The sequence below is a fragment of the Rattus norvegicus genome, chromosome 5, assembly GCF_036323735.1.
Source record: "Rattus norvegicus strain BN/NHsdMcwi chromosome 5, GRCr8, whole genome shotgun sequence".
Taxonomy (NCBI): Eukaryota; Metazoa; Chordata; class Mammalia; order Rodentia; family Muridae; genus Rattus; species Rattus norvegicus.
This window is the reverse complement of record NC_086023.1, coordinates 136,842,737-136,867,833: the sequence shown is the minus strand read 5'-3', so window position 1 is coordinate 136,867,833 and position 25,097 is coordinate 136,842,737. Positions and strand designations below refer to the sequence as shown.

At 47.4% G+C, this 25,097-nt stretch overlaps 1 protein-coding gene and 1 long non-coding RNA gene across 10 annotated transcripts in view; one reads left to right on the top strand and one right to left on the bottom strand.

Annotated features, from left to right (window-relative positions):
- St3gal3 (ST3 beta-galactoside alpha-2,3-sialyltransferase 3) overlaps positions 1-25,097 on the top strand; it is a 202,302-nt gene that overhangs the window by 90,248 nt on the left and 86,957 nt on the right. For 8 of the 9 annotated variants that reach the window (XM_006238715.4, XM_006238716.4, XM_039110706.2 and 5 more), the window contains 1 exon segment: positions 15,095-15,137. The exons of the other annotated variant lie outside the window; for it this stretch is intronic. In XM_006238715.4, the coding sequence (XP_006238777.1) occupies positions 15,095-15,137 (43 nt within the window). 9 annotated transcript variants of the gene reach the window in all.
- Positions 10,068-15,548, bottom strand: LOC120102959 (uncharacterized). The gene is made up of 3 exons (XR_005504955.2): positions 14,938-15,548; positions 12,579-12,745; positions 10,068-10,375 (listed from the first exon to the last, which is right to left on the bottom strand). It is a non-coding gene; the product is annotated as an uncharacterized LOC120102959 (long non-coding RNA).

The following is a 25,097-nucleotide window of genomic DNA, read 5'->3' as shown; positions in this document are numbered from 1 at the left end:
ACAAAGTCCTACCTCCCTGTGACTTCACTTTGCCATTTGTGCCCCTCACTGACCACGGCCATGGCACTCTTGTTCCTCCTGCTGGGTCTCCTCCTGCCTCCGGGCCTTTGTGTTTCCTGGGCTTCTCTTACGACTATCTTCATTGTCCAGTGTTACCCTATAAGAAGGTCACTTTATCTGGGGTAGTCTCTCCAGACACCCAGTTCCTTCTCTAGAAAGCCAGGCCTCCATTCATCTTGAACATTCACCCATTCTAACTGGCTGACCCGTCTCACTCTGTCAGTCTCTGCTACTGTGGGGCACTGGACCAAAACCTTGTGCATTTTGGCAGAACAGCTCTTGGCATATTATAAGTTCCTGGTGAATATTTTTTTAAAGCAGGTTCATGTGTAAGCATGAGTGTAGGCACACATTAACACACCACACACACACACACACACACACACACACACACACACACACACACACATACAAAAGAGACAGACAGCGATCACACCATGTCCCCATTTTTAACTATTAATTAAGACGAAAACCACCTCAGATGAAAATGTTCTTGTGGCTTCCTAGGCTGCTCTCTAAACTATCTGGCCATTTGTCTTAATTGGCCTACACTACCACAGAAGAATTGATCTGGTGGCTTGAGAAATAGAATATAGAAGCCAGTAAACTAAAGAAAGGCATTTGTCGGGGTTGGGGATTTAGCTCAGTGGTAGAACGCTTGCCTAGGAAGTGCAAGGCCCTGGGTTTGGTCCCCAGCTCCGAGGAAAAAAAGAACCAAAAAAAAAAAAAAGAAAGAAAGGCATTTGTCACCATGCCCAATGACCAGAGTTTGATTCCCAATACCACGTGGTAGGAGAGGACACTCTCTCCAAAGTTATTCACTGACATCACACAAGTGCTGTGGCACATGCACACTCCCCCATAACACAAGCACAGATAAATAATTAATTTTAATTAAATAAAAAACTAGTTAAAGCATTACAAGCAATAGTTCCCACTTAATAAATAATGATACTCCCATGCAGGAGATTATTATGGTTGTTAAAAATGAGGACTTAGAACTGGGCATAGTGGCACGCACCTTTAATTCCAGTGTTCAGGAAGGCAGAGGTGAGTGAATATCTGTGAGTTTGAGGCCAGCCTGGTCTACAGGGCAAGTTTCAAAGCAGTCAGTGCTATGTAATAGAGAAAGTCCCTCCCAGTTTTAAGAAGGAAGAAAGGAAGAGGGAAAGAAAAAAGAAAAAGATAACAGAGCTTGACATAGTAGCACATAACTCAATCCCAGTGCTTGGGAAGTGGCAAGCCAGCCTGGGCTACATGGGAACCTACCTTTAAAAAGAAAAAAAGGACTATTTAATATTTTTAATTGACATAGACTATGTCCAGGATATTATGGTATAATCAGCATGAAGTTAAAGTAATATATAAGTAGAATTATATATTTACATATTCACATACACATCAATGAGAAGATGTCAAAGAACATAGCCACTGAAATGTAACAATTAACTTTAGGTTATGAAGGGAAACGTCAAATAATTCCTGCCTCGTTGTTTATGAGATTTTCTTTTAATTTGGACTTTTAAAGTTAAAATTTTTATTTTATCATTAATGTGTGAGAATGTGTGTGTGTGTGTGTGTGTGTGTGTGTGTGTGTGTGTGTGTGTGTCTCACAGGGCAGGGAAAGCGTGTGGAGATCAGAAGACAACTTTACTTTCAGGAGCTGGCCCTCCCACCATGGGCTCAGAGGATTGAACTCAGGTCCTCAGGCTTGCTTCGAAAGCCTTTTTACCTCCCGAGCCATGTCCCAGCCCTGCTTTGGTTTTTATATTGAATGTGTATTATTTCTATGACTGAAAAATATGGTTGTCTGGAGAGGGGTTTCTTATTTTGTTGAACATCTTAATCCTTCATCTTTATGACAGAAATATCTTAGGCTGTGAGAGTTATAAACCAAACATTTATTCCTGGGAGTTCTGAAGGCCATCGAGTCCAAGGTCAAGGGGCCAGCGCCTTCAGGGGCTGATGAAATCTCAGCACAAAGATGCTCCCCTCACCGCCATCATGATGAGCCTTCCTATAGCAGAAGGTGCAGGTGGGATCTCTGAGCCTGTTCTCTAAGGGCATCCTGCTGGTGAGGGTATATGGATACTGGGGACACTAGGTACAAATTGCAGGTAAGCCATTTCCCTGTCTCCCGGGCCAGCCGCTCTTCTGCCGTGGCAGCTGCCACTCTTAATCTTGCAGCTGCATATCTGTGGCCTTGCAGGGGGCATGGCTCACTTGGTGTCATAAACAGGATTGATTTCAGTCCTGGTTTTCCCAGGGCAGAGGGGAGGTGGGAGCCGTGAGATCTTCCCTACACTGGCAGTGGCTTCTGCGTACGTTGCAAGAGGTCCCACTCCCCATTGACCCCCTCCTGACAGTACCACATGAGAGCCTAGCCCCGCTGTGGACAAGCCAGTCAGCCACAGGGGACTCCGTCCCGTCAAAAGCCTCTTGCCTCCCACATACCAGCATACACATATCTAGTTGGGACTAGATTTTAGCTTGTGAATGTCTAAGTTACATTCCTGGGTCAGTTAATTTGGTCTAGGTCAGTGGGATTCTCTGTGTTTGTTTTATAAAACCACTTTCCTATTTTAGTTTGTCATTGATAAATTGATCCCGCGTTGTGGTTTATTTCCCCGGCTGGAGGTGATGTGGGAGTCTTTTGCACTTTGGCCAGCCGCTCCCAGCAATCCCATGATTGACTCCCATGATTCACATGTGGCATGGCTGGATCTTTGGACATCGCCCCTGGGACAGGGAATGGAGAGAACAGGACACACTTGCTCCCTTGCAGCTGTCCTAACATGAGCGTCCGTTCTCTTTTCCCTGGAGGCCTTGTGGACTGAGGAAGGGACAAGCAGCCTCAGGGTTGGACCTGGGCTGGTTCGGCAACTTCCCGGCCACTTAGTGCTTGGGACCTCAGCCATATCACATCCCCTCTCATCCAGCCTCATCTGGAAAATGGGAACAAGTCCTACTTCCTGTGTGAGGATTCAGTCGACGGTGTCAGGGACAACACTGAGAGTGGTCAGTGAACAGTAGTCCCCTCGGTCTGTTCTCTCCTCTGCACGTTTGACTGCTGTGTGGACCCGTCGTCCTCTTCTTCCTCCACACAAGCCTGGACACAGAGTGTTTATGTTTAATGCAGCTTCTTTGGGAGGCCGTGCAGTGTTGCTCCTTTGGAAGTAAAAGATCTATTTTGAGTGAGATAGTTCTTCAATCCATTTACTGCAGTGCCCTTTGCACTTGGGAATTCAACATCCCATGTGAGCGATGGGAGCCGGTGACCACAGGGAGGAAGATGGTGGAACAGCTTCCCGTGTGAGGAGTTTGCTTGCCTGGTAGACCGTCTTGCCGATATATGTTTGTCACTTAAAATTTGAAAATGACCACGTATGTGGCATATGCCTTTAATCCCAGTACCCAGGAGGTGGATGCAGGGAGATCTCTGTGAGTTCAAGTTCAGCTTGGTCTACATAGCCAGTTCCAGGCCAGCCAGGACTACACAGTGAGATCTTACCTAAAAAAAAAAAAAAAAAAAAAAAAATTAATGTGAAGAACTGTGATTATCTGACCGAACCAATCACTTTATATTACCATAAAGTACTAGATGTCATGTACCTCATTAACGCTCCTGTAAACGGCTCTAGATGAGAGATATGGTTGATATCAGCGTGGGCCACTTGCCCAGTCAGTACTGAGTTTGTGTCAGCTGATGGGAGTGGGTGGTGGCTCTGCAGAATGAGAAAGGGAAGGGCTAACACTAGACGGACAGGGCTTGTCAGGCTCTGTATTAGTTACTCTTCTGGTGCTATGGTAAAACACCATGACCAAGGCAACTTTGAGAAGGAACGTCAAATTGGGCTATGGTTCCAGAGGGTTAGAGCCCATGGCAGTGGCGTGGAGGTGTGGCAGCTGGAGCAGAAGCTGAGGACTCACATCTGGAGCCACCATCAGGAGACAGAAAAGGATCTTGAAATGGTGCAAGTCTTGGAGCTCTCACTGTCACCTCCAGTGACACGCCCCTCAAACAGCTCCAACCAATGGGGACTAAGTGTCCCAGTGCTCGAGACTGTGGGGGACATTCCCATTCCAACCACGCTCAGTGCTATTGGCTGAATTCCATGTGAGGCTTCCACAGCTGAGCAGGAGGCTTTCCTATCACCCCCACTTTCAGGAACTTCCTGAGGGTTCCCTGTTACCTAGAATGGGTTCTTGCAGCGTAGCATAGCTGTTTCCATTTCAGAACATAGGTCGAGTGGGAACGTCCGAATTCCATTCTGAGGGGCGGGGAGTTGGTGTGTATGCAATTACTGCTACTACTGCTGCTGCTGCTATTACTGCTACTACTACTACTGCTGCTGCTGCTGCTGCTGCTGCTGCTGCTGCTGCTGCTGCTACTACTACTACTACTACTGCTACTACTACTACTACTGCTGCTGCTGCTGCTGCTGCTGCTGCTGCTGCTGCTGCTACTACTACTACAAAATTAAAGCTGTGCATTAGCTTAGTTTGTAAAAGCTGATTACCTAATTACATGGGGGGGGTGTAGCTGGAGGTATGGTTTGGTGATTAAGAACACATATTTTCCCTGCAGAAAACAAGAGTTCAGTCCTCAGTGCCCACATCGAGCAGCTCCCAGCTGCCGTAACTCCAGCTCTGGGGAATCTGATGCCCCCCTGACCTCCTCATACATAGACAACCACTGTCACATAAGTGAGTGATAACAAGAAAACACATACTTACTAGTAATAAACAATAATAAATAAGTAAGGCAGGTTGTGACTCGTTCTCTTAAAGGCAGGTTAGACAGGATGAGCACCTGGCAGGAGAGCAGGCCGAGTCCCGAGTGACCTTGAGGTGTATTATTAACTCGGCTCTGAGCTCCAGCCAAAGTTCAGGTATCGGAATGTAAGCGCTGTTTTCATTGAAATGTATCGCCACTGTCCATCTTGTGTTCTTTCTGAGGCAGAGCAACAGTGTTCACCTGCACCGTCACGCAGCCTCATTCTCTATGGACGCTCACAACTGAAATTTGTTTTCTTTCGTGGGGATTGTATGTTGTGTTTTGTTTCGAGACAGGGTCTTATGGTGTAACTCTAGCTGGTCTGGAACTTCCGTGTACATCGGGCTGGCTCAACCTCACAAGGTCCACTCGCCTCCTCTTCCTGAGGGGTAGGATTAAAGGTATACATGATGGTCACAGCCAAAGAAATTTTATACTTTTAAAAAGGCAGAACCAATTTTTTAAAGAATTATTTAAGTATATGAGTTACACTGTCCTCAGACACGCCAGAAGAGGGCATCGGATCCCATTACAGATGGTTGTGAGCCACCATGTGGTTGCTGGGAATTGAACTCAGGACCTCTGGAAGAGCAGTCAGTGCTCTTAACGGCTGAGCCATCTCTCCAGTTCCCAGGACCAATTCTTGATGAAGCAGTTTGTTCGCAGTGTTACAGACCAAAGCCTGTCACGCCTCCAGCATGTTAGGAAAGTCCTCTGCCCCTAGCTACACCGTGCCCTGCAGTTTAATTTCGATTATATTAACCCCTGGAGTGCACATCTCTTTAGTATTCTGTGTGATGAAAAGGGAGCAGGCCTTTCTACGTACGGAGGAGAGAGGTTGTCTTAACGAAAAGGCCCTTGTGAGATTGTCACCAGCCTGCCTATCTCCAAGGAACCCTGTTTTCATTTGAGCAATGGATAGACATCGGGCTTTTGAAAGCTTGGAGTCTGGCAGACATCTCAGAAATGAGAGCAAGCATGTGCGTCAAGTCGCAGCCAGTGTTTCGTTACCAGTGATTCGATGTGTGTATTCCCAGGAAAATTAATACTTTTGTAAAGGTACTTTCATTGGTCATCCTCCCAGAACTTAACTTTACAGTAGACCAGGGTTCGGGGCTGACCCCAGTTTGGACCTCCCCCTCCATCACTTTCAGAAGTGGTCACTGCGTGCTCTGCTCGGAAGGAATGTTCTCCGCTGGCTGGGTGCGGGGCTCTCTGCCCTTCAGTTCGTTCACAGTAATTGTTCCATTCAAATCTTCTGAGTTCCCACTGGTTTTATGGTCTGATTTTTTTCAGTGGCTCGTGGGTTTCCCTGTGTAATGACAGTTAATTCTGCTCAGTAAAGGGAAGCTCTCCTTATGTGATGCATACACACAATTTGCTCATGACCTACTTTTATGTCCAGTTTCTGAACCTTCCAGGAGTTTTACGAATCCTCTAGGGTCCTCCCCACCAATACTTTATGACTCTTACTGTGACTCAAAAGCCACATTTAATCCATTTGCAGGGTCCCTGAAAGAGTTAACAGTTTACTTCAAAGGCTTCCAGCATCTGAAAAAGCACTTTGTGCGATCACCATTCTGACCTGGTGCAGGTGCTGGAGAAGGACAAAGCTTTCTGTCACCCAGGCCACTTCCTGCCAGGAACCAGACACAGGACACATCACTTCCTGCTGGGAACCAGGCACAGGACACATGTGCTCCTTCATTGATAGATCGTGTTGCCCTGCATTTTCTGGCCCGGCTGAGGCAGGAGGCCTAAGCCACCAAGAAACTAAACGTTTTTCCTTCCGTGTGCAGCTGCCGGCTTGCTGCTGTGGTGTCTGGGAGGAGAATGCTTTCTGCTGCTGCATCAGCTGTCTATGGTAAACTCAGGAGTCCCAGGGTTTGCTGACCTTAGGCAGATTTGTGCTCAGGTGGTGAGACCTGGACCTTTCTGTGGGCTACCCAAGAGGCAAATTGTCCCCAGAGTATTGGTTTGTTCAAAATAGGATTTCCTTTGTAGGCAGCATGAGCATGCAATTCCAAGAACTCGTTTGTATAAAGTGCGAAGCTTGGAATGCTCAGGGGCTCTTTATGGAGGAGGTCGAAGTTCGGGCCTTTAGAAATGATGTGCTGACAAGTCAGGGGTTCTCAGAGGGAACCCCAAAGCAAAAATCAGAAAATGGCAGTGCATGGGAAATTAAACAGAGAAGTAGATCGTTATGTCTAAGCAGAGCCATGGGAGACCGTCAGTGGGTGGGGGTCTGCAGAGTCACCAGCTGGGTGGGGTGAGAGTCAGGATTGGGCAGAGCAAGGCAGTCACTGTTGTGAAAGATGACCCAGAGAGGCTGTGGCCATACCTGCCACTGCAGCCACCACTAACACTGCCCCTCACCACAAGTAGAAAAGGACAAAGGACCCAGGTCCCCGGCTAGTCACATCACTCGTTCAAGATATTTATGGACCCACAACTTTGCACCAGACCCTGTGTTCTGTGCTAAAGATAGTGGGTGAGCTCTGTCGTTCGTGTGTGTGTGTGTGTGTGTGTGTGTGTGTGTGTGTGTGTGTGTGTGTCTGTCTGTCTGTCTGTCTGTCTGCTGTCTGTCTGTCCGTCCCATTCATGGAAGTTAGTAATGTTTAAGTATGAACAGCAGCAATTCCTTTGGACTAATCTTTAAAGAAGGGAAATTAGGGGTTGGGGATTTAGCTCAGTGGTAGAGCGCTTGCCTAGGAAGTGCAAGGCCTTGGGTTCGGTCCCCAGCTCCGAAAAAAAGAACCAAAAAAAAAAAAAAAAAAAGAAAAAAAAAAGAGAGAGAGAAGGGAATTTAGCAGCCCAGCCTGAGTGCCTATAGGCTGGTTAACTGGGTGAAGTAGGGACAAGCAGGGTTCAGGGAATGCTCTTGGGTGAAGAGTAGAACCCCTCACAGAGGTGAGGAACAAATGCTGGCTGTGTGCGAGGGTGGTATAGATAAGGCGTGTGAGGCTTCTTTAGCTGCTGTCTTTAGTGACTGGTCGGCATCGTAAGTAGGACTGGTCAGGCGACAGCCACGGTCCTTTAGGTGAAGTGGACAGATGGGTACAAAAGGTTGAGTGTGTACAGGGAAAAGTGAAGAAAGGGAAAATGACAGGAAAAAACCCACAAGATCTGTAGAAAAATGAAAAACCCTTTTTTGCAGACCTTGAAGCAAGGATGGTGAACTCTGAAAGAAGAGAAACCAATGAGCTTAGGCCTTTGCTCATCCCAGCTACCGTTGGACAGTTCCAGGGGTACTGGCCTTGGTGAAGGGAAGGAGAGCCAAAGCTCTTCCGAGGTGAGGGAGGAAGCAGCTGAGAAGTTGAGGAAGCAAGGCAGATTGCCCAAGGGGAGAGACCTGCGCAGAGTACTGGAGGTGTGCAGCCAGTCCCCTGGACTGCTCGACTGATATGTGGATGTGGACATTACAGGAGCCAGGACAAAGCCATGGAAAGTGTCATGCAGGACAGTACCTAGGGGTCACTGAGGGTTGGGAATATAGGGAAAGTTCATAAAGCACGGAGTGTTCAATAATGCACTCTAAAGGATGGGGCAGCACTAGTGACAGTACAAAATTAGTCCAGACTGAAGGCTACTCTTGCCTCCAACTCTAACGTACAGAACTTATAAGCAAGCTCTGTTGAAATGATTGAGCTCTTCCTAAGAATTCAATTCTACCTCAAAACAATTAAGGACTTCCCATGTACTGTGTTTTAACAAAGTAAAAACTCACATGGCTGGCTACCAACCAGACGCTGCCAGGTAATTCAGAGAAGCATGAAAATGAAATCCCACAGGAGTGTGGTTTGTGTGTGTCTGTCTGTCTGTCTGTGTGTATGTAAGTGTGTGTGTGTATGTCTGTGTGTGTATGTCTGTGTGTACGTGTGTGTGTGTGTGTGTGTGTGTGTGTATGTGTGTGTGTGTGTGATCAGTAAGAACAAGCCTGGAGATGATGTGTTAGCTTAGCAGACAAGGACGTTATAACATGTTCCATATGTTCAAGAAGGCAGAAAAAGCTTGGGAACATTAAGGAAAGGCATGGGAGATATAAAAGGAACTGGATATAAAAAGAATGATGTCCGAGATGAGAAAATATACTGGCTGGCTCATCGACCAGTCTGATGCAGTAGGGGAAAAGGGGGGGGGGAGAACTAGGAGATGTATCAATAGAAACTATTTAAAATGAAATGGAGTGAAAAATTACTAGGAAAACAGTGGGCAGAGCATTGCTGAAGCGTGGGACTTCTGGAAGCCTCATTGGTAATTGAAAAAGGGGTTGGGGGAGGAAGAAAAATATTTGAAGAAGTAACAGCCAGGTTGTTTCCTCTTCCTCTCCTTCCAAATTTGATTACAACACACAGATCCAAGACCCTCCACAAACTCCAAACCAAGAAAGGCTGTGAAACCACAATGTAGCACATCCCTTCTCTTCTCCCAGGCAGGTGGCCAGGAGAGCAGGGCCCCTGGAGAGCCTCAGGCAAAGCAAGGCCTTCCAGGGCCGAGGAGGGCTCAGGTCAAGCGGAGGAGGAGGAAGGCCAGGAGGTGAGAGAAGCAAGCCCAGGGAGAGCTATGAGCGTAATTCGTGTAGGAGGTTGTCAGGTAAGATGAATGAGGAGAGAGAATAGGACCAATGGCCCATCGGTCCTCAGAGATTCAGCTTCTGTGATTGCCAGAGATTGTTCTGCCATTCCAAGGGGCCTTTGCTCAGGGACACATGATCCTTCTGGTAAACCCCTCACTCTGTGTCATGGGAACTTGTCACTTCCACCAACTCCTACTGCTCCATGTTTGAGATTTGAACAGGTGAAGAGGGGCTGCTACAGTCTGGCCCACACCCACCCCTCACCAGAGGTTTCCAGATCAGGAACAGAGAGGATGAATTGCAGTCCCTTTTCCACGGTACTACTAAATACACTGCCTACCAGTTAGTTGCTGGCGGCCATGTTGGAAAGTTGTAAGGAAAACTCTGTGGGAAGAGTAAAGACAACCTAGGGTGCAGTGGCCGGCAGCGCTTCTGGCAGTACCCCGAGGCCTCTACTGACGGTCCTTCCCACAGCCTGTGTATGTGAACCTAAAGCCATCCTATTGGGTATGGATCCGAGTCCAGCATGCCTAGCATGAGTGAGGCTCTGGGCCCTTTCTCTTCCCTACCACAGAAAACCAAAACAACAACGAAATGACTGATCATGTAAGTCACCATTTTCCTATGCCAGTGCAGCCGAAAATGCAGGACATATCACATGATAAATTCTTTATTTGGATTCCTTCTGTCCCCTTAATGTTCTGCGTGTATAAGCCCAGTGATGTTCTTGATAGTTTTGAAGTAACAGAAACCCACAATCACTTTGACTGGCGAATCCAGAATTAGAGCATCCAGTCTTATGGAACTTTCGATGCATTCAGAGCTGTGGTCCTGAAAGCAGGTGTGGTGGTGCATGGCTTCAATCCCAGTACTCTGGACATAGAAGCAGATCTCTGATATCGGAGTTAGCCTGGTCTATAATAGCAAGGCCTCAGGCCGGCCATGTGTTACTTAGTGGAACCCTGTCTCAAAAACAAAACAAAAAGACAAATCAAAAAACAGGCAGACAAGCAAACAGACCCACCCAGAGTGGTAGTTCCACCACCTAACTTCATTAGGCCGTAACCTGTAAGAGCTCTGGCTCAGGGTAGGGGAGAGGAGGTCTGCTGTCTGTCTCCCTCTGCCCCTCCCCAGTCACTGGTCTCTCTGGGAAAGCTGTAGAACACCAGGTCTCAATCTGTGGGTCCCAGCCCCTTTGGTGGAGTACAAATGATCCTTTCACGGGGGTCACCTAAGACTATTAAAAAGCACAGATATTTACATTACAATTCATAACAGTAGCAAACTTACAGTTACAAGCAGCAAGGGGATCATTTTATGGTTGGGGGTGACCAAAACATGAGGAGCTGTATTAAAGGGTCGCAGCGTTAGGAAGATGAGAACCGCTGCTTTGAGGAGGAAAAGTTAATTCTGGGGGAGTGGTGCCCTTGGGGTCCTGCTCGTGGTTAAAGCTCACTCTTAGGGTACTCCTATAGGCACTCAGCAGACTCCTGCTCGTTTGGAGTACAGCACCTCAATCATGTCCATCCCCACAACTCCTGGGAATCTGGATGTCCACTTCTGCTTTTGCGCACTGAGGACCTCTCTGTGAACCCTCTAGGCAGCTGTTTTGGGGATGTAATTGAAAGAGTATCCCCCTATCTCCTTCATGCATCTCTGAGAGTCTCACCAGATAGGAAGCCCTCTACAGGTGGCTCACTGTTCCCTCAGAGATAGAGGGGCTCCTTGCCAGTCTGGAGTGAAAGATAAGACTACACAACCCTCCCAGAGATGTGGCGTCTATAACAGTTCTCCTCAAAGGAGTTTTTCTCTTATTTTAAAATGCATTTATTTCTTTATTTTATGTGCATTGGTATTTTGCCTGCATGTATGTCTGTGTGAGAGTGTCAGATCTTGGAGTTATGGACAGTTGTGAGCTGCCACGTGGGTGCCAGGATTTGAACTCCAGTCCTCTGGAAGAGCAGTCAGTGCATTTAGCAACCGAACTGTCTCTCCAGCCCCTCAAAAGAGTTTTTCAAACTGTCTTTTCATCTCTGACAACTGGTTTTTCTATGTTTAATGTAAAGAAGGTTGTCAGCACTCTCTATATTTTTGAAATTCATTACGTGAGGGGCCAGAGAAATGACTGGTGGTTAAGAGAGTTTGCTGCTCTCGCAGAAGGCCCGAGTTTGATTCTCGGGTGACTCAAAACCACTGTAATGCCAGGTTTGATGCCTTCTTCTGGCCTCCACAGCCACCTACACATTCGCTCAGACAGACACAAAGACACACCGACACGCACACATGTAAATTTAAGAAAAAGAAATTCACTACTTTAAAAACTCGACTGCAATATTCTTTCACGTTATTTCTTTGTGCTTATGGTGGTTGTGGCCAAGCGATCTAGGTAAGAACAGCCTGTGCTCATTAGTCGCCAGTGATAAATATCCACTCATCAGCTGGTGGTCTAAGGCATCGGTTTGCCTACAGCTACCCTGCTGGAGAATCTCGCCAGAGGCATGTTTTGGTTTCTGTACACAATCTATAGATTGTATTTCTATCAACACATCTTTTTAGAGTGATGAATTTTACCTTAAAAAAAAAAAAACCAACCTACATTCTCAGCTTTTAAATCATGATCAGAAGACGTGGTAACTCAACAGGGTTCAACTCCTAAGGACTCCAGAGAATGTTGTGAAATGTGTGTCTCTGAGGATAGAAAGGCCTTGGGAGGGACGTTCTTCACAAGTGCAGCTCTGGCCAGGGACGTCGTTCAGTATCGGGGTGCTTACCCAGCATGTGCAATCCTTGAGTTTCATTCCTAGCACTGGGGCAGATTGGAAATGCAGTATTCTCCATCCGTCCATCCGTCCATCCGTCTCTCCATCCATGTGTATGTATGTGTGTGTGTGTGTGTTTGTGTGTGTGTGTGTGTGTGTGTGTGAGAGAGAGAGAGAGAGAGAGAGAGAGAGAGACAGAGAGAGAGAGAGAGAGAGAAAGTGCTCAAAATGATATTGGAAAATAACTAATTGTTGTTGTTATGGTTACTGTATAGTAAATATGTGTAGGGGGTAGGATGGTTAATTTTGACTGTCATCCTGATGGGATTTAGAATCACTATGGTAGTCAAACTTTGGGCATGTCTGAGAGGGAGTTCTTAAGCTAATTTATTGTAGGAAGACACACCTTATATTTGGGTGGCACCGTTCCATGGGCTGGAGTCCTGGGCTGAGTAAGGAGGAGGACAGCCACCTGAAAGGGGACCCTGTGTTGCTCTCTGCTTTCTGACTGTAACACAGCCACTTCAAGGTCTCACCACTAGGCTTCCCCACCATGATGGGCTGTACCTTGATCTGTGAACCAGAATAAACCCTTCTTTAAGTTGCTTTTGTCAGATATTTTCTCTTAACAAGAAGACAAGCGCTAATACAGGGGTGATAATAATTCTTTTAAAAAGACACTGCAATAGCATTGCACTTCCCTCATATTAAGAAGTGAGGTAAGCCAGGCAGTGGTGAGGGACACTTTTAATCCCAGCACCCAGGAGGCAGAGGCAGGCAGATGTGTGAGTTTGAGGCCAGCCTGGTCTACAGAGTGAGTTTTAGGACAGCCAGGGCTACACAGAAACACCCTGTCTCAAGAGAAAAACAAAATAAAACAAAAAACGCTAAAACAAACAAAAACAAAAAGAGAAAAGCTGGTTCGAAACTGAGGAAGGCATTGTAGGCTAGACAGCAAAGAGCTACACTACAAACCCAGTCAGCTGTATCGTTAAAGAAGCAATTGCATATAGCAAGGGGAGAAGAGGTCTTAAGTAAACTTTAAAACATGCCAAAGACAGCCCAGCGGCAAAGGCACTTGCTACACAAGGCCAATAACCTCGGTTCCATCCCAGTCTTAAATCTCAGCACGGGCAGGAAAATCTGCGTGAGTTCAAAGCCAGCCTGGCCTGCAGAGTGAGTTCCAGGACAGCCAGGGAAACCCTGTCTTGAAAAAAACCAACCAACCAACCAGACAAAAACAACAGAGAACTGAAGTCAGAGCCTTGGGCATACAAGGCGAGAAGTGCTCTACCCAACCTACATCCCCGGCCCTTTCAAAGTTTTATTTTGAGATTTGTCTTGCCAAAGTGCCCAAGCTGGCCTTGAACTTACAGTAACAACCCTCCTACCTCAGCCTCCTGAATGATCAGATTATAGCTGTGTGCCACTATGCCCAATGGGTTTTTTTTTTGAGACACTCAGTAGTTGGCATGGAGCATTGACTCCAGTTGGGTACTGCATTCTGCCCACCCCTCATCCGTGCTGTCTTGCTTGGCACCTGATGTTTGGGTCTGCGGCAAGACTAAGGCCCTCAATAACTTCTGGAAGGATCCTACTACAGAGCGGTACACTGTCTGTTCTTAAGTCCGAGGGACAGCAGCACAAAGGACAGCAGCCAGGGCAGCCACCACACAGGGACAGTCAACAAGCATTTGGCAAGTCTGTGATGTTTCTTTTTCCTAGAATGCCAGAATACAAGTATTGAAAGAACATTCGACTTTGAGTGCTATGCTTTTTAGTTGTATTTTTAGTTTTTTAGAATTGAGGCCTTTTTGTTTTTCTTGCTGGTTCTGTAAATTCTTAACATAGAAAGTCCTGACTTTGCCTGAAGCAGAGAAAGACCAGGATTATCTGAGGATCTCTGAGATTCTCTTGGGAGGGGGAGTTCTCTTGAGAGAAAAGCCTTCTGTTGCGTTTTGTGTCCTAGTTGATATTTTCAGTGCTAAGATATCTTCTTTCAGGTCGAAGATAAGTAAACACATTTGCTGAGCAAGCAGGAGGACCCAAGTTCAAATCCTACCATCCACATAAAAAGCCAGATGTGCCCATGCATACCTATAACCCCAGCTCTGTGAGGGCAGAGACGGGAAGATCGCTGGCACTTGCTGGACAATAGCCTAGTTCTGGGTGCAGTGAGAGACCCTGTCTCAAGGGAATAAGGTAGGAGTGATAGAGCAAGACACTGGCTATCCTCTAGTCCCCACAGTCTGCACATCCTTCACATTCATATACACCACACCCAAGTGCATACACACATACACACACACACACACACACACACACACACACACACACACACACACACCTTGCTGACTTGCTCCTCCTGGCTTGTTCAGTTACCTTTCTTTTATACAGTCTAGGCACACCTGTCCAAATACGGTATTGCCTGCAGTGAGCTGGACCCTTCTATATCAATTGATAATTTGGAAACTACTTCATGAACCCGGCCACAGGCCATTCTGATTGAGACAACCAGAAAACGACTCTGAAAGTTGTGTCAAGTTGACAGCTCACACTCACCAGGAGGCTCACTGAACAGAGTCTGTGCTTAAAACCTGGAAGAACTTAAGCTGGTTTCCAGTCTCTCTCCTCAGAGTCCGGGGTCTGATTTACCACATTTCGGTTTCGGTCGCCACGTTTATTCAGGAAGATGTGGGGAATAGCTGCTCCCGAACCTGTCTCTTCAGGCAAAACAAATGTCCAACAGACATTTTGTGACTTACATTTATTAAGGCGTATGTTTGCTGCTGTTCGTGGAAGCGTTTGAAGCATGTATTCTTTTGCAGGCACTGCCTGTCTCCATGGTGTAGATCTGGGAATGCAGCCCACTGTGGCAGCAGTGACTTGACTCCAGTGACGTTTTCTGCTTTTCCTTTTCAGAGTATGATAGGCTGGGTTTCCTCCTGAAGCTGGACTCTAAACTGTAAGTAGAATGGGAAATGCCGTAGCTCTGTTTAGATACCTGTGAGAGCCGGGGTCTAGCTCAGAAGGGTCACCCCTCTTAGCTGCTTAGTTTTGGGAGGACTCCTTGGGGCTTCCGTCCTCAAGTTGTAAGCAGAATCTTCAAGCACATCACTGGGCAGGATGGGGCGATAGGCATAAACTGAGGAATAGCCTTAGGCTGGCACAGGTGGCCCATTACAGAGGGCCAGGAGGACACGGGAGCAGCATTTCCAACAGAGTGGGAGTGGTGGACACTGTCAAAGATGCCCTCCCGCCTGGCGCTCCTGTGCTCAAGTCTCCAGCTTCTGTCCTTTGAGCTCCTGCCCTTCCTCCCACAGGCAGACCTGGCTGGTCCTCTGGGATTTGTGACTTGGCGTACAACACTGCCTCTTCTTGCTAGGTCACTTGGAAAAGCCCAAGATTACTTCCTGTCTACACTGAATTGGCTCCTCCATGCTTCCTTTGAATTTCCATAACCCCACTGCCTGCCAATTGTCTGGCTCTCCTATAATTAACCGTGTGATAATTATTAATTTATTAAGGGCACAGGCTCACAGCCAGACAAAACTTGGTTCAAGTCCCAGATTGCCACTTACTGAACTTGTGATCTTGAACAGTCTCCTTAGCTACTTTAAGCCCATTTCGTCTGTAAGAGGAAGACAGTACACATGCTTTATAGTTGTTATAAGGATTTAACTGAAGGGACTGATTCAGGGGCTTTTGAGTAATGGATATTCGATTCTCCAGCATTCTTTCCTGGTCTCTCTGGTGCCTAAACAGCATAGGTATAGGTTTGTCAAGTTTCAACAACCTCTGAATTCTTGGCTAGATGGGTGGGTGGAATGGAGAGATGAATACATAGATGGGTGAGTGGGTGGGGGTCGGTGGATGCATAGATAGCTTGGTGGGCGGTGAATGGATGAATGGATAGATGGGCAAATTGGTGCATAGGTGGATGGATAGATGAACATGAACCCATTTAGCCATCACACCATGAGTTGGATCTCTGTCCATTCTGTTTGTTCATACCCTGTGTGCAAGACCATTCATACAGTTGTCAGCCATCTTCATGCTCCTCTGTCCCTAAGTGAGACACGTATCATGGAAGGTCAGAATTGCATTTCTTTCTCTTTCTCTGTCTCTGTCTCTATCCCCTCTTCCTCCCTCTCTCTCTCTCCCCCCCTCTCTCTCTCTGTCTGCCCCCCACCCCCCACCCCCCGCATAAGGTCTTATACACAGCTGCTTCAGATTGTGACAGTCACACCTGCGTTAAATCATCACGCCAGGAGCTGTGATGCTTGTCATTGTCAAGCCTTGGAATTGTCCGCAGCTGGCCCCTTTTCCTGGAATCTAGAGTCTTGACTCTGGGGCCTCAAGCTGTGGGTTCAGGCATCGCACCTCTCCCAGTTTTTATACATCACTGAGGCAGCTGCCAGGGAGGACTGGTCTGGTGTCTTTACAAGGCAAGCAGAGAGGTTAGGCCCCAAACATCTGGGGATGAAGTTTGAGTGTGCTAAAGAGCGTGCGCGTGCCCTTCTTAGAAATGTCTCCGTTTAGTGCTGGAACAGAAAAACCAAACAAAACACATCAAGTATAAGCCTTAAGCAAGTGAAATGCCACCAGACCAGAAAGGAGACAGTAATTACCAAGTCAAATCGTATGGATGAACAAAGGAGACGTTACAGTGGACTAACCAACCACAGTGTTTAAGCTGTCTTCACAGTGAAGGAGGAGGACGCTCCTACCCTGCTGTCTCGACAGTTGAGTGGTGTGGAATAGATCACTGTAGCTTGCTGCTGCATACTGGGCCAGTTCCATGATTGTCTGAGGGGACTTGGGTCTGGCCAGGGAATTTATATGGCTGTGCATTTAACTCATATTGTGAGGGACAAGCTAGAACCTTCCTGCCTCTTGCTGCATGGGCTTTTCCACTCCAGTGCTTTCTTGCAAAGGGAAACGCAGATGTATTCAGGGAGAAGTTTCTAAGTTAAGGATTCTGCTGTGTGGGAAATTCCTTGGCCATATTTCCATCTCTCTTTACAGTGTCTCTTTTGGTTGTGTGCTATTCTGTTTCTGATGTATAGGAGGGACATGGTGTAGATCAGAACAGGGCCTGAGTTCTTCCTCTGCCTCTGCCTCTGCCTCTGCCCCTCTGCCTCTGCCCCTCTGCCTCTGCCTCTCTGCCTCTGCCCCTCTGCCTCTGCCCCTCTGCCTCTGCCCCTCTCTGCCCCTCTGCCTCTGCCCCTCTGCCTCTGCCTCTGCCCCTCTGCCTCTGCCCCTCTCTGCCCCTCTGCCTCTGCCCCTCTGCCTCTGCCTCTGCCTCTGCCTCTGCCTCTGCGTTTATGTGACCTTAAACAGTTCATTCAAGCTTTCTGAACCCCATTTTTTCCTTTATGAAAAAATGTCCGTTATTCACTTACATTCATAGTTTATGGAGAGTAAAAGAAAGCATTGTATAATCTATTATAAGTGGACATATGGAAGGATTTCTTTGTGTTTATCTTAATTAGGGTTAATTTAGCTTCTTGAGAATCGAAATGTATATGTCCTGAAAAATGTCAGCTGTTTTCTCTTTAAATACTGCTTGCACCCCGCTCTCTAGTTCCCACACCCTGTACTCTTCAAAGTCTCCTGTTAAAGTTTAGAGCTTCCGAGTGAAGCCTCTGGGTCTATTAACTTCTCCATATTTGCCACTTTGTAGCCCTTCTCATGTAAAACTAACTGCAGAGGATTCCCTGTAAGAATATACTAGAATTTACCCTGAGCCCCCAGGCCAGGATTAAAGGGAGCTTACCCCAGCTCTGAGTGGATTAGGCTAAAAAGTCAGCAGACGAAAGCACTTGCTGTCATTGGCAGAGTCTTGTTGCTCGGTTCCCTAGCCCACGTGCAGCGCCCCAGATTTGGCAGGTGTGCGGAGCACCTGGCAGGAGCAAACCCAAGCCTCTCTAGAAAAGGCTGTGAGCTCCTGGCAAGGAGCTGTTCAAGGGACCCAGCAGTTCACAGGAAAGAGTGATGGGCAAGAGAACAAGCCATCCTTAGTGAGGAAAGTAGCGGGCGAAGGAAGGAGAGCCCTCGGACACTTCTCATGTAGAAGTGGCTGACGAGTTATAAGACAAGTCTGTATACTCTGCAAGACTGAACTCCGGACATAGAGTTAAGAACTGTAAAATAGGACCCTGGGTTTAAAAAGTTTTTAAAAGCGGGCCGGCGAAATGGCTCGGCCAATAAGGGGATTGCTGGAGAGCCTGCAGACCTGAGATCAGTCCCTGGAACCTACGCAGTAGAAGGAAGGTGTTGTTTTCTGCAGGTTGTCCTCTGACCTCTCAGGTGGCCATACCTATACACAGTAAGCAAATAAATAACCGTGACTAAGAATTTTAAAACTGAAAAGAGGCTTTGGAATCAGGCATGGCCCATGCCCAAGTCTACATCTCGCCAGTTCTAATCTTGGGCTTTCATTTAATCGATAAGTATCAGGTTCCCCATAGAAACCTCACGAATGAGATCCGGCCACACCCTGTATATCTATTGAAGTCTTTTTAAAAGTAGAATTTTCTTTTTACTTCATGTACATTGGTATTTTGCCTGCACGGATGTCTGGGTGAGAGTGTCAGATGTCTTGGAACTGGAGTTACAGTTACAGATAGTTGTGAGCCGCCATGTGGATGCTGGGAACTGAAACTGAGTCCTCTGGGAGAGCGACAGATGCTCTTAGCCCCAACCCCTTTATTGGAATCTTTTATCAACTTACTGTTGGGGAAGGCAGAGCTTCCAGACAAGATCTATGTTCTCCTTGCCTCCTGGTCTACACCTGACTTCAGTTTTGCATTTATTCATTTAGCCAATACATCTTGACACCAACTATGTACTTTGGGCATGAGATAAAACTCACGAAGTCTAAGCCATATATACATATAGCCACATTAGCTTAGTGAACATGGGCGGGGGTGAACAGCAGCAGTCGGGGTAGTTTTGCTGGGTATCATAAGCAATGCGTGGTTTGCTCTGAAAATAAGGGTGGTATCCATACTGATGAGTGGGGCAGATGGTAGAGTATGAAGGGCATGCCAGGCATCCCCAGATGTGTGGTGTGGAGACAAAAAGCCCCTCCACAGAAGGCGATAGACGTGGTGTTTGTGGAGGAGACCTAGACTACTCTGAGAGCATACTGTAAAAAGAACATTCACTCAGGAGACTGCAGATACAGAGGTATGAAGGCCTCATGGAATATAATGGGACCCTAGGGTAAGGAGCAGGGCGAGAAACTCTAGGCAACAAGATGAGACAAGTATCACAGATGGGGATGCAGGGGCTGGGGGTGGAGACGTGAACAAGAATAAGTAAGACAAAAGGCCAGCATGGTGGTGAGTGCTGTTGTCCACACGGTGCTGAGAACTGATCCCAGGGTTCAAGCCTGGCCCTTTAGGAGGCTGGAGGCTGTCTACAATGCTTGCTTCAAAGTCTAGAGTTGGGAGGAGCTCAGAGATAACGGTCCCCATGACAACTGGAGGGCAAGCACTCCTCTCTCACTCAGCAGAGATCTTGATAAGTTATTGTCATTGTACAATAAACGAAACATGGTGGGAGCTGCAAAAAGGGCTTGGGGATCACAGCACCTGCTGGCTCTTGTTGAGGACCCACATCCAGCGGCTCACAGCAGGGCCTGACTCCAGCTTCATGGGACCCAGTGCCTTCTCTGTCTCTGATTCCTATGAAGTAACAAGTGCTCAGGAGGACAGTAGTGCAGCGAGGGGATGCCGTGGAGGACGAGGCACGTGTAAGTGGGCAGTACCAGCAGGACTCCCTGGGAAAGTGACATTTCAGCAGAGACTGAAAGAGGTGATGGAGAGACCCCATCCCCATCCAAGTCAGAGCGACCTACACAGAGCCCTAAGAAAATCTCAGGCTCAGGCATGTGATACCACGAGTCAAGAAGGTGCCTACCACTTGTCCTGGGAGGTGGGACATCTGATGCTGTGAAGAACTGGTCCCAGTGCTGAGACATGTGGTTCCTGAGCCCCCGTGAGCCTTCTGGGGATGGATTGATTGGATTAGGCATAGATTTTATTTCTTTTATCTGGGTTTGGGTAAGTGTTCATGGCACCTGTCTGAGGGTAGTGTGGTATCTTATAATTACCAGGTGTAGGGACTTAAATGCTCAGTTAATTTCATGAAGAATTCTGTGAGAAGACAAAGGTCCCAAACCAGTGACTTTTAGCACCAAGAACCCTCTGAAAACCAGGCCAGTTAAGAAAGGCTTATAACCACTCGTCAGCCCAAAGCGCTGCTGGAGGAAGCTGAGTGCAGACGCATATGTCTTTATTCCCAACTGCTTGGGTGGGCAAGACAGGAGGGTCACATGTTCAAGGCCAGCGAGAATCACTGAGGTCTGTCTCAGCAACAACAAAACATAGGAACTGTAGGAGAATGGGGGAGCCAGAGGTAAATTTACTGATTCTAAAACAGCCTTGCCAAGTCCTGCCACATGGCTTGCAAGGGGAAGCATTTTACGCCCAGTGCCATGCTGGATACTTTGTGTCACCTCGTCCTCATAACAACCACTTAGATGACGTCATCCGGTGCACCTCCTCTGTCGCCTGGCCTTTCCTGTCATCTATATGCTAATGACTCCCAGGTTTGGACCAAGCCCAGTCCTTTCTCCCACACTCGGAGTCATTGGTCCGGGACCTTCTTCCCTCGGCTGTGTTTCTGCTTCTCACAGTTCACCTATCTAGAGCCAAGCTCCATATTCCCAGCCCCACCTCCCAGAATCTTGCTTCTCTCAGAAAATAGCAGCTCTGTCCTTCCAGCTGCCGCGTGAAAAGCCGGAGCATTGGTTCTTTGATGCTGAAATAGAACCATCAACACACCTGGCTGCATTTCCCTGAAGTACAGCATCCCAGGGCCGGCCTGCCCCTGCCTCAGCACCGTTACCCTGTCCATATAGCCATACCCCAAACATGGCTGCTCCCCCATGTAACCAAAAAGCCGTTCTGTGTCTGCCCTAGTTCTGAAAAGTGACACGGAGACTTATATTTATTAAAAGCTTTGGGCACTATAGCCGGGCAGATTCTCAGCTATTACAACCCAGCAACCCTGGCCAGACCTACGTCCTGCCATGCAGCCAGCCCATTACCTGTCCATCTTAGTCCTCCTGGCACCTGCTTCCTCACCTGTGTCCGTCTGGCAACTCCCTCCCACCCCCAGTTCCCACCTGAGAACCTCTCTTTCAAGTTCCCACCATAACCCTCTGGCCGAGCTATTGCCCGCTCAGCACACCTGGCTGCGGTCTAGTGAGCGCTTTCTGGAGTACTCATCTCTGGATGCTTCATACCCTTGCCTGCCTCCACCCGCCACAGAGAGCACAGGGGCTTCTAGTTCCTCTGCTGCTGTTGCCTAGCACCTGTTGCCTAGTGACTGCTCAGTAAACATTAGATGCATGAAAGGACGAGTTGCAGACAACTGTTAAATAGGTGACATTCAAATGCTTTTAACAAATGAGGAGATGACAGGGAGTGGGGAGCAGTTTAGTCAGAGAACTACACCTGCTCCAACCCAACCAAGTCTGGCCTCCTCACCCAGCTCCTGTCTCCTTGCCTCTTTCTGTACTCTTTGTTTTTGTTTTGTTTTGCTTTGTTTTGCTTTTTGAGACAGGGCCTCACTGTAAATCCCTGGCTGTCCTGGAATTCACAGAGATCCATCTGCCTCTGCCTCCTGAGTGCTGGAATTAAAGGCACAGGCCACCCCCTCACTCCCCCTTCCCCTCACGCCCCTCACTTACCCGAAACAAAATAAGACGAGTTTTGTATTTGTTTCTAATCTACACTTCGTTTCTGTTCTAGTTTGCTTTTCTGTTGCTGTGACAAAACACTGACAGAAGCAACTCAGGAAGGACAAGGTTTTTGGTTTTTCTTTTCTTTTCTTTTCTTTTTTTTGGAGCTGGGGACCAAACCCAGGGCCTTATGCTTGCTAGGCAAGCGCTCTACCACTGAGCTAAATCCCCAACCCCAGGAAGGACAAGGTTTATTTCATCCCACATGGGTCACGGTCCATCACTGGGGGAAGCCAAGGCAGGAACTCAGGCAGGAACTAGAGAGGACACTAAGGGGAACTCTGGAGAGGAACATGGAGGACCTGCTGGCTTGCTTCCCCTGGTTCCTGCTCAGACAGCTTTTTTGGGCTGTGTCATGTTGACAGCCAAAGCTAACTAGGAGAGTTCCGAACTAAGTTTGTATCAAAGTAACTTTTATTCTTTCAATGTAATTGTCATTGCCGAGGTTTACGGCCTCCATCTGCTAACCTAGGTCTAGTCCTGGAAGCTTCAAGTCTCCATACAGTAGAATCCAGGCCTAGTAGAATTTTCAGCCTCTGAGGCTTGCTTCTGAATAAGCTCACCCTTCCTTGTTCTTTCTGGGCTCTGGCTAACTGATCAACTCAGCTGTTCTGGCCCAAACTCCTTTCCATGCTGACTGGTTCAATCTGGCTTCTCTCACAGCCTCTGACTGAATTGCTCTGCTTGGTCTCACACTGCCTTTGGAATCTGTTCTAATCTTCTGGCTCCTTCTCATTCTCTGGCTTGCTCTGTCTTCACCTGTGTCTAGCCCGTTCTCTCTCTACAATCTGTCTCTGTTCACTGTCCAGATAGAACTGCCTCCTCTCTCTTTCTCTCTCTCCTTTTCCTTTTCTGTAGCGCTCTCTTAAGTAGCCTCTTTTGCCCGTCCTTGGGAGAGATGGACACATCCTATTCTGTCAGATCTTTCTCTGCCACTCAGTTACACATCTCTTTCAAACTTGGGTGCTTCCTTCTATACAAACTAACTTTACCTCTACTGTCTGGGATTTAAGGTGTGTGCTAAAGACTGAGCCACGCCACAACTAGAAACAGCTTTTTTCACTAAATAACACAATCTCGGGGTTCATGGTGTGATCAAATATCCTACAACAAGTTTGGGGAACTGTAGACTTTTTTAGGGTCAGGAATGAGCACTGACCTAGTCACAGGGGTGTCATGGTGCCTAGGACAGTGTGTGTGGCGTGCAGTAAACAATGCAGCAAATGCTCGTCAAGTCAGAGAGGGTACGAGGGAAGTGGATTGCACTGCCAGCCTTTTCACAGAAGTCCAGTAGAGCTGGACGTACAGGTTGGTTTTTAAAAGAAAGGAAGAAGAAGGAAGGAAGGGAGGGAGGAAGGAAGGAAGACAGACAGACAGACAGACAGACAGACAGAAGGCGGTGACTCCTGCTTAATCAAGAATTTTCTCTCTCCTGGAGGGTCTTTCACGTCATGACCTGCTGCCAGTTACGTTGACCTCCAGGAATGTAGCATCTCTGATACTTTAGAAATGGGGGGGGGGGCATGGGATGGTTTTCTCTTGGTTCTTCTTAGCAAAGGCAAAAGTGTGGAACTAAAAATGAAAGAAGGCAGCAGAGAAGTGGACCCTGAGGACACAAGAGACACAAAACTGTAACCAGGCTTACGATTGACGGGTAATTGAATGTCTTTGTAAAGTCCAGAGGGGATCTGTACACAGTAGCACTTTCGTTGGTTTTTACCTGCATGTTAATCCACAGTTAGGCTAGCCATCACCTCAAACACTTACCGTTTCCCTGTGGCAAAGGCATTCAAAACCCTCTCTTCCAGCTGTCTCAAAGTATATGGTACGATGTTAACTCTAATGGCCCTCTGTGTAATAGAACACCTGAACTCACTTTCCTGCCCAGCCATGGTTGTGCACCTCTGGTTTTTTGGGTTTTTTTGTTTTTTGTTTTTTGTTTGTTTGTTTATTTGTTTTTTGTTTTTTCTTTTTTTTGGAGCTGGGGACCGAACCCAGGACCTTGTGCTTGCTATGCAAGCGCTCTACCACTGAGCTAAATCCCCAACCCCACACCTCTGTTTTTAATTGTGCACCTTCTATGTATCTCTTCTCATCCCCGTCAACCCATCTCCAACACCCTGTGCTCTCCCAGCCTCAGGTAAACCATTCTGCGTTCATTTCAGATGCCACATGGGAGTGATGTCATGCAGAATTCTGTTTCGACTGCAGCTCATATGAGCAGGATACTCTTTGTTTATGCCAGGGCTGCAAAGTTTTGGGACTTGGCTAGGCTCCCTGCTTCATAACTGCCAGCCTATCTCACAGCCCAGAGGCTGCCTCTTGGACACCTTGATACTTGTGTAGTCAAGACCCCAAGAGGTCCCAGGGTCTCTCTTTGTACAGTGAATTCTGATCTTGACTGAGTACTGGAATCACCTGGGGATCAAAAACAAGTTACAGATTTCCACTCCCTCCTAGCCCCTAGATATTTGGAATTCATTATTTAAGAATGTAGTCTGGGCAGTGGGGTTTTTAAACCTTCTCAGGCAAGTCTAACATGCTGTGAAATTGAGAACAACTGCTTAAGATTCTGCTCCCTCTGTGAGAAGCTGAGCACTTCCCCAGGTGACTGTCACCAAGAGTAAGTGTTCTTACACAGAGGCTATGCGTGTATTTATACAATGATTCAGGCCTGGTGTCTGACCACCCAAGATACCGCTTTACGTAGCCAGGCTGGGAGAGTCCTGTGTAAGCAGTGCCCTGGCTATTCTGTGTTAATCTGTTCCATGCCAGGGTCAGAGCCTTGGAGGGATAGCCCCAGGCCTGTCACTGTAATCATGCCAGACTACAGCCTAGTCTATGCTTAGGGCCAGGAGAAAGGACTTGCATTCAAAAATGCACAAAGAGCTCTTAAAACTCAACAGTAAGAAAATCACTGACCCATTTATAAAAGGGCAGATGATCAGATACTTTACTAAAAAGATACCCAGATGAGGCCAGAAAGATGGCCCAGCAGTTACGAGTGTTTGCTTCTCTCAAAGAGGAACCATGATCAGTCCTTACAGACTTCACTCCATCAGTGCTGGTCTAGTGGTAGCTCCCCCAGTACCCTCCCCTCCCCCTCCC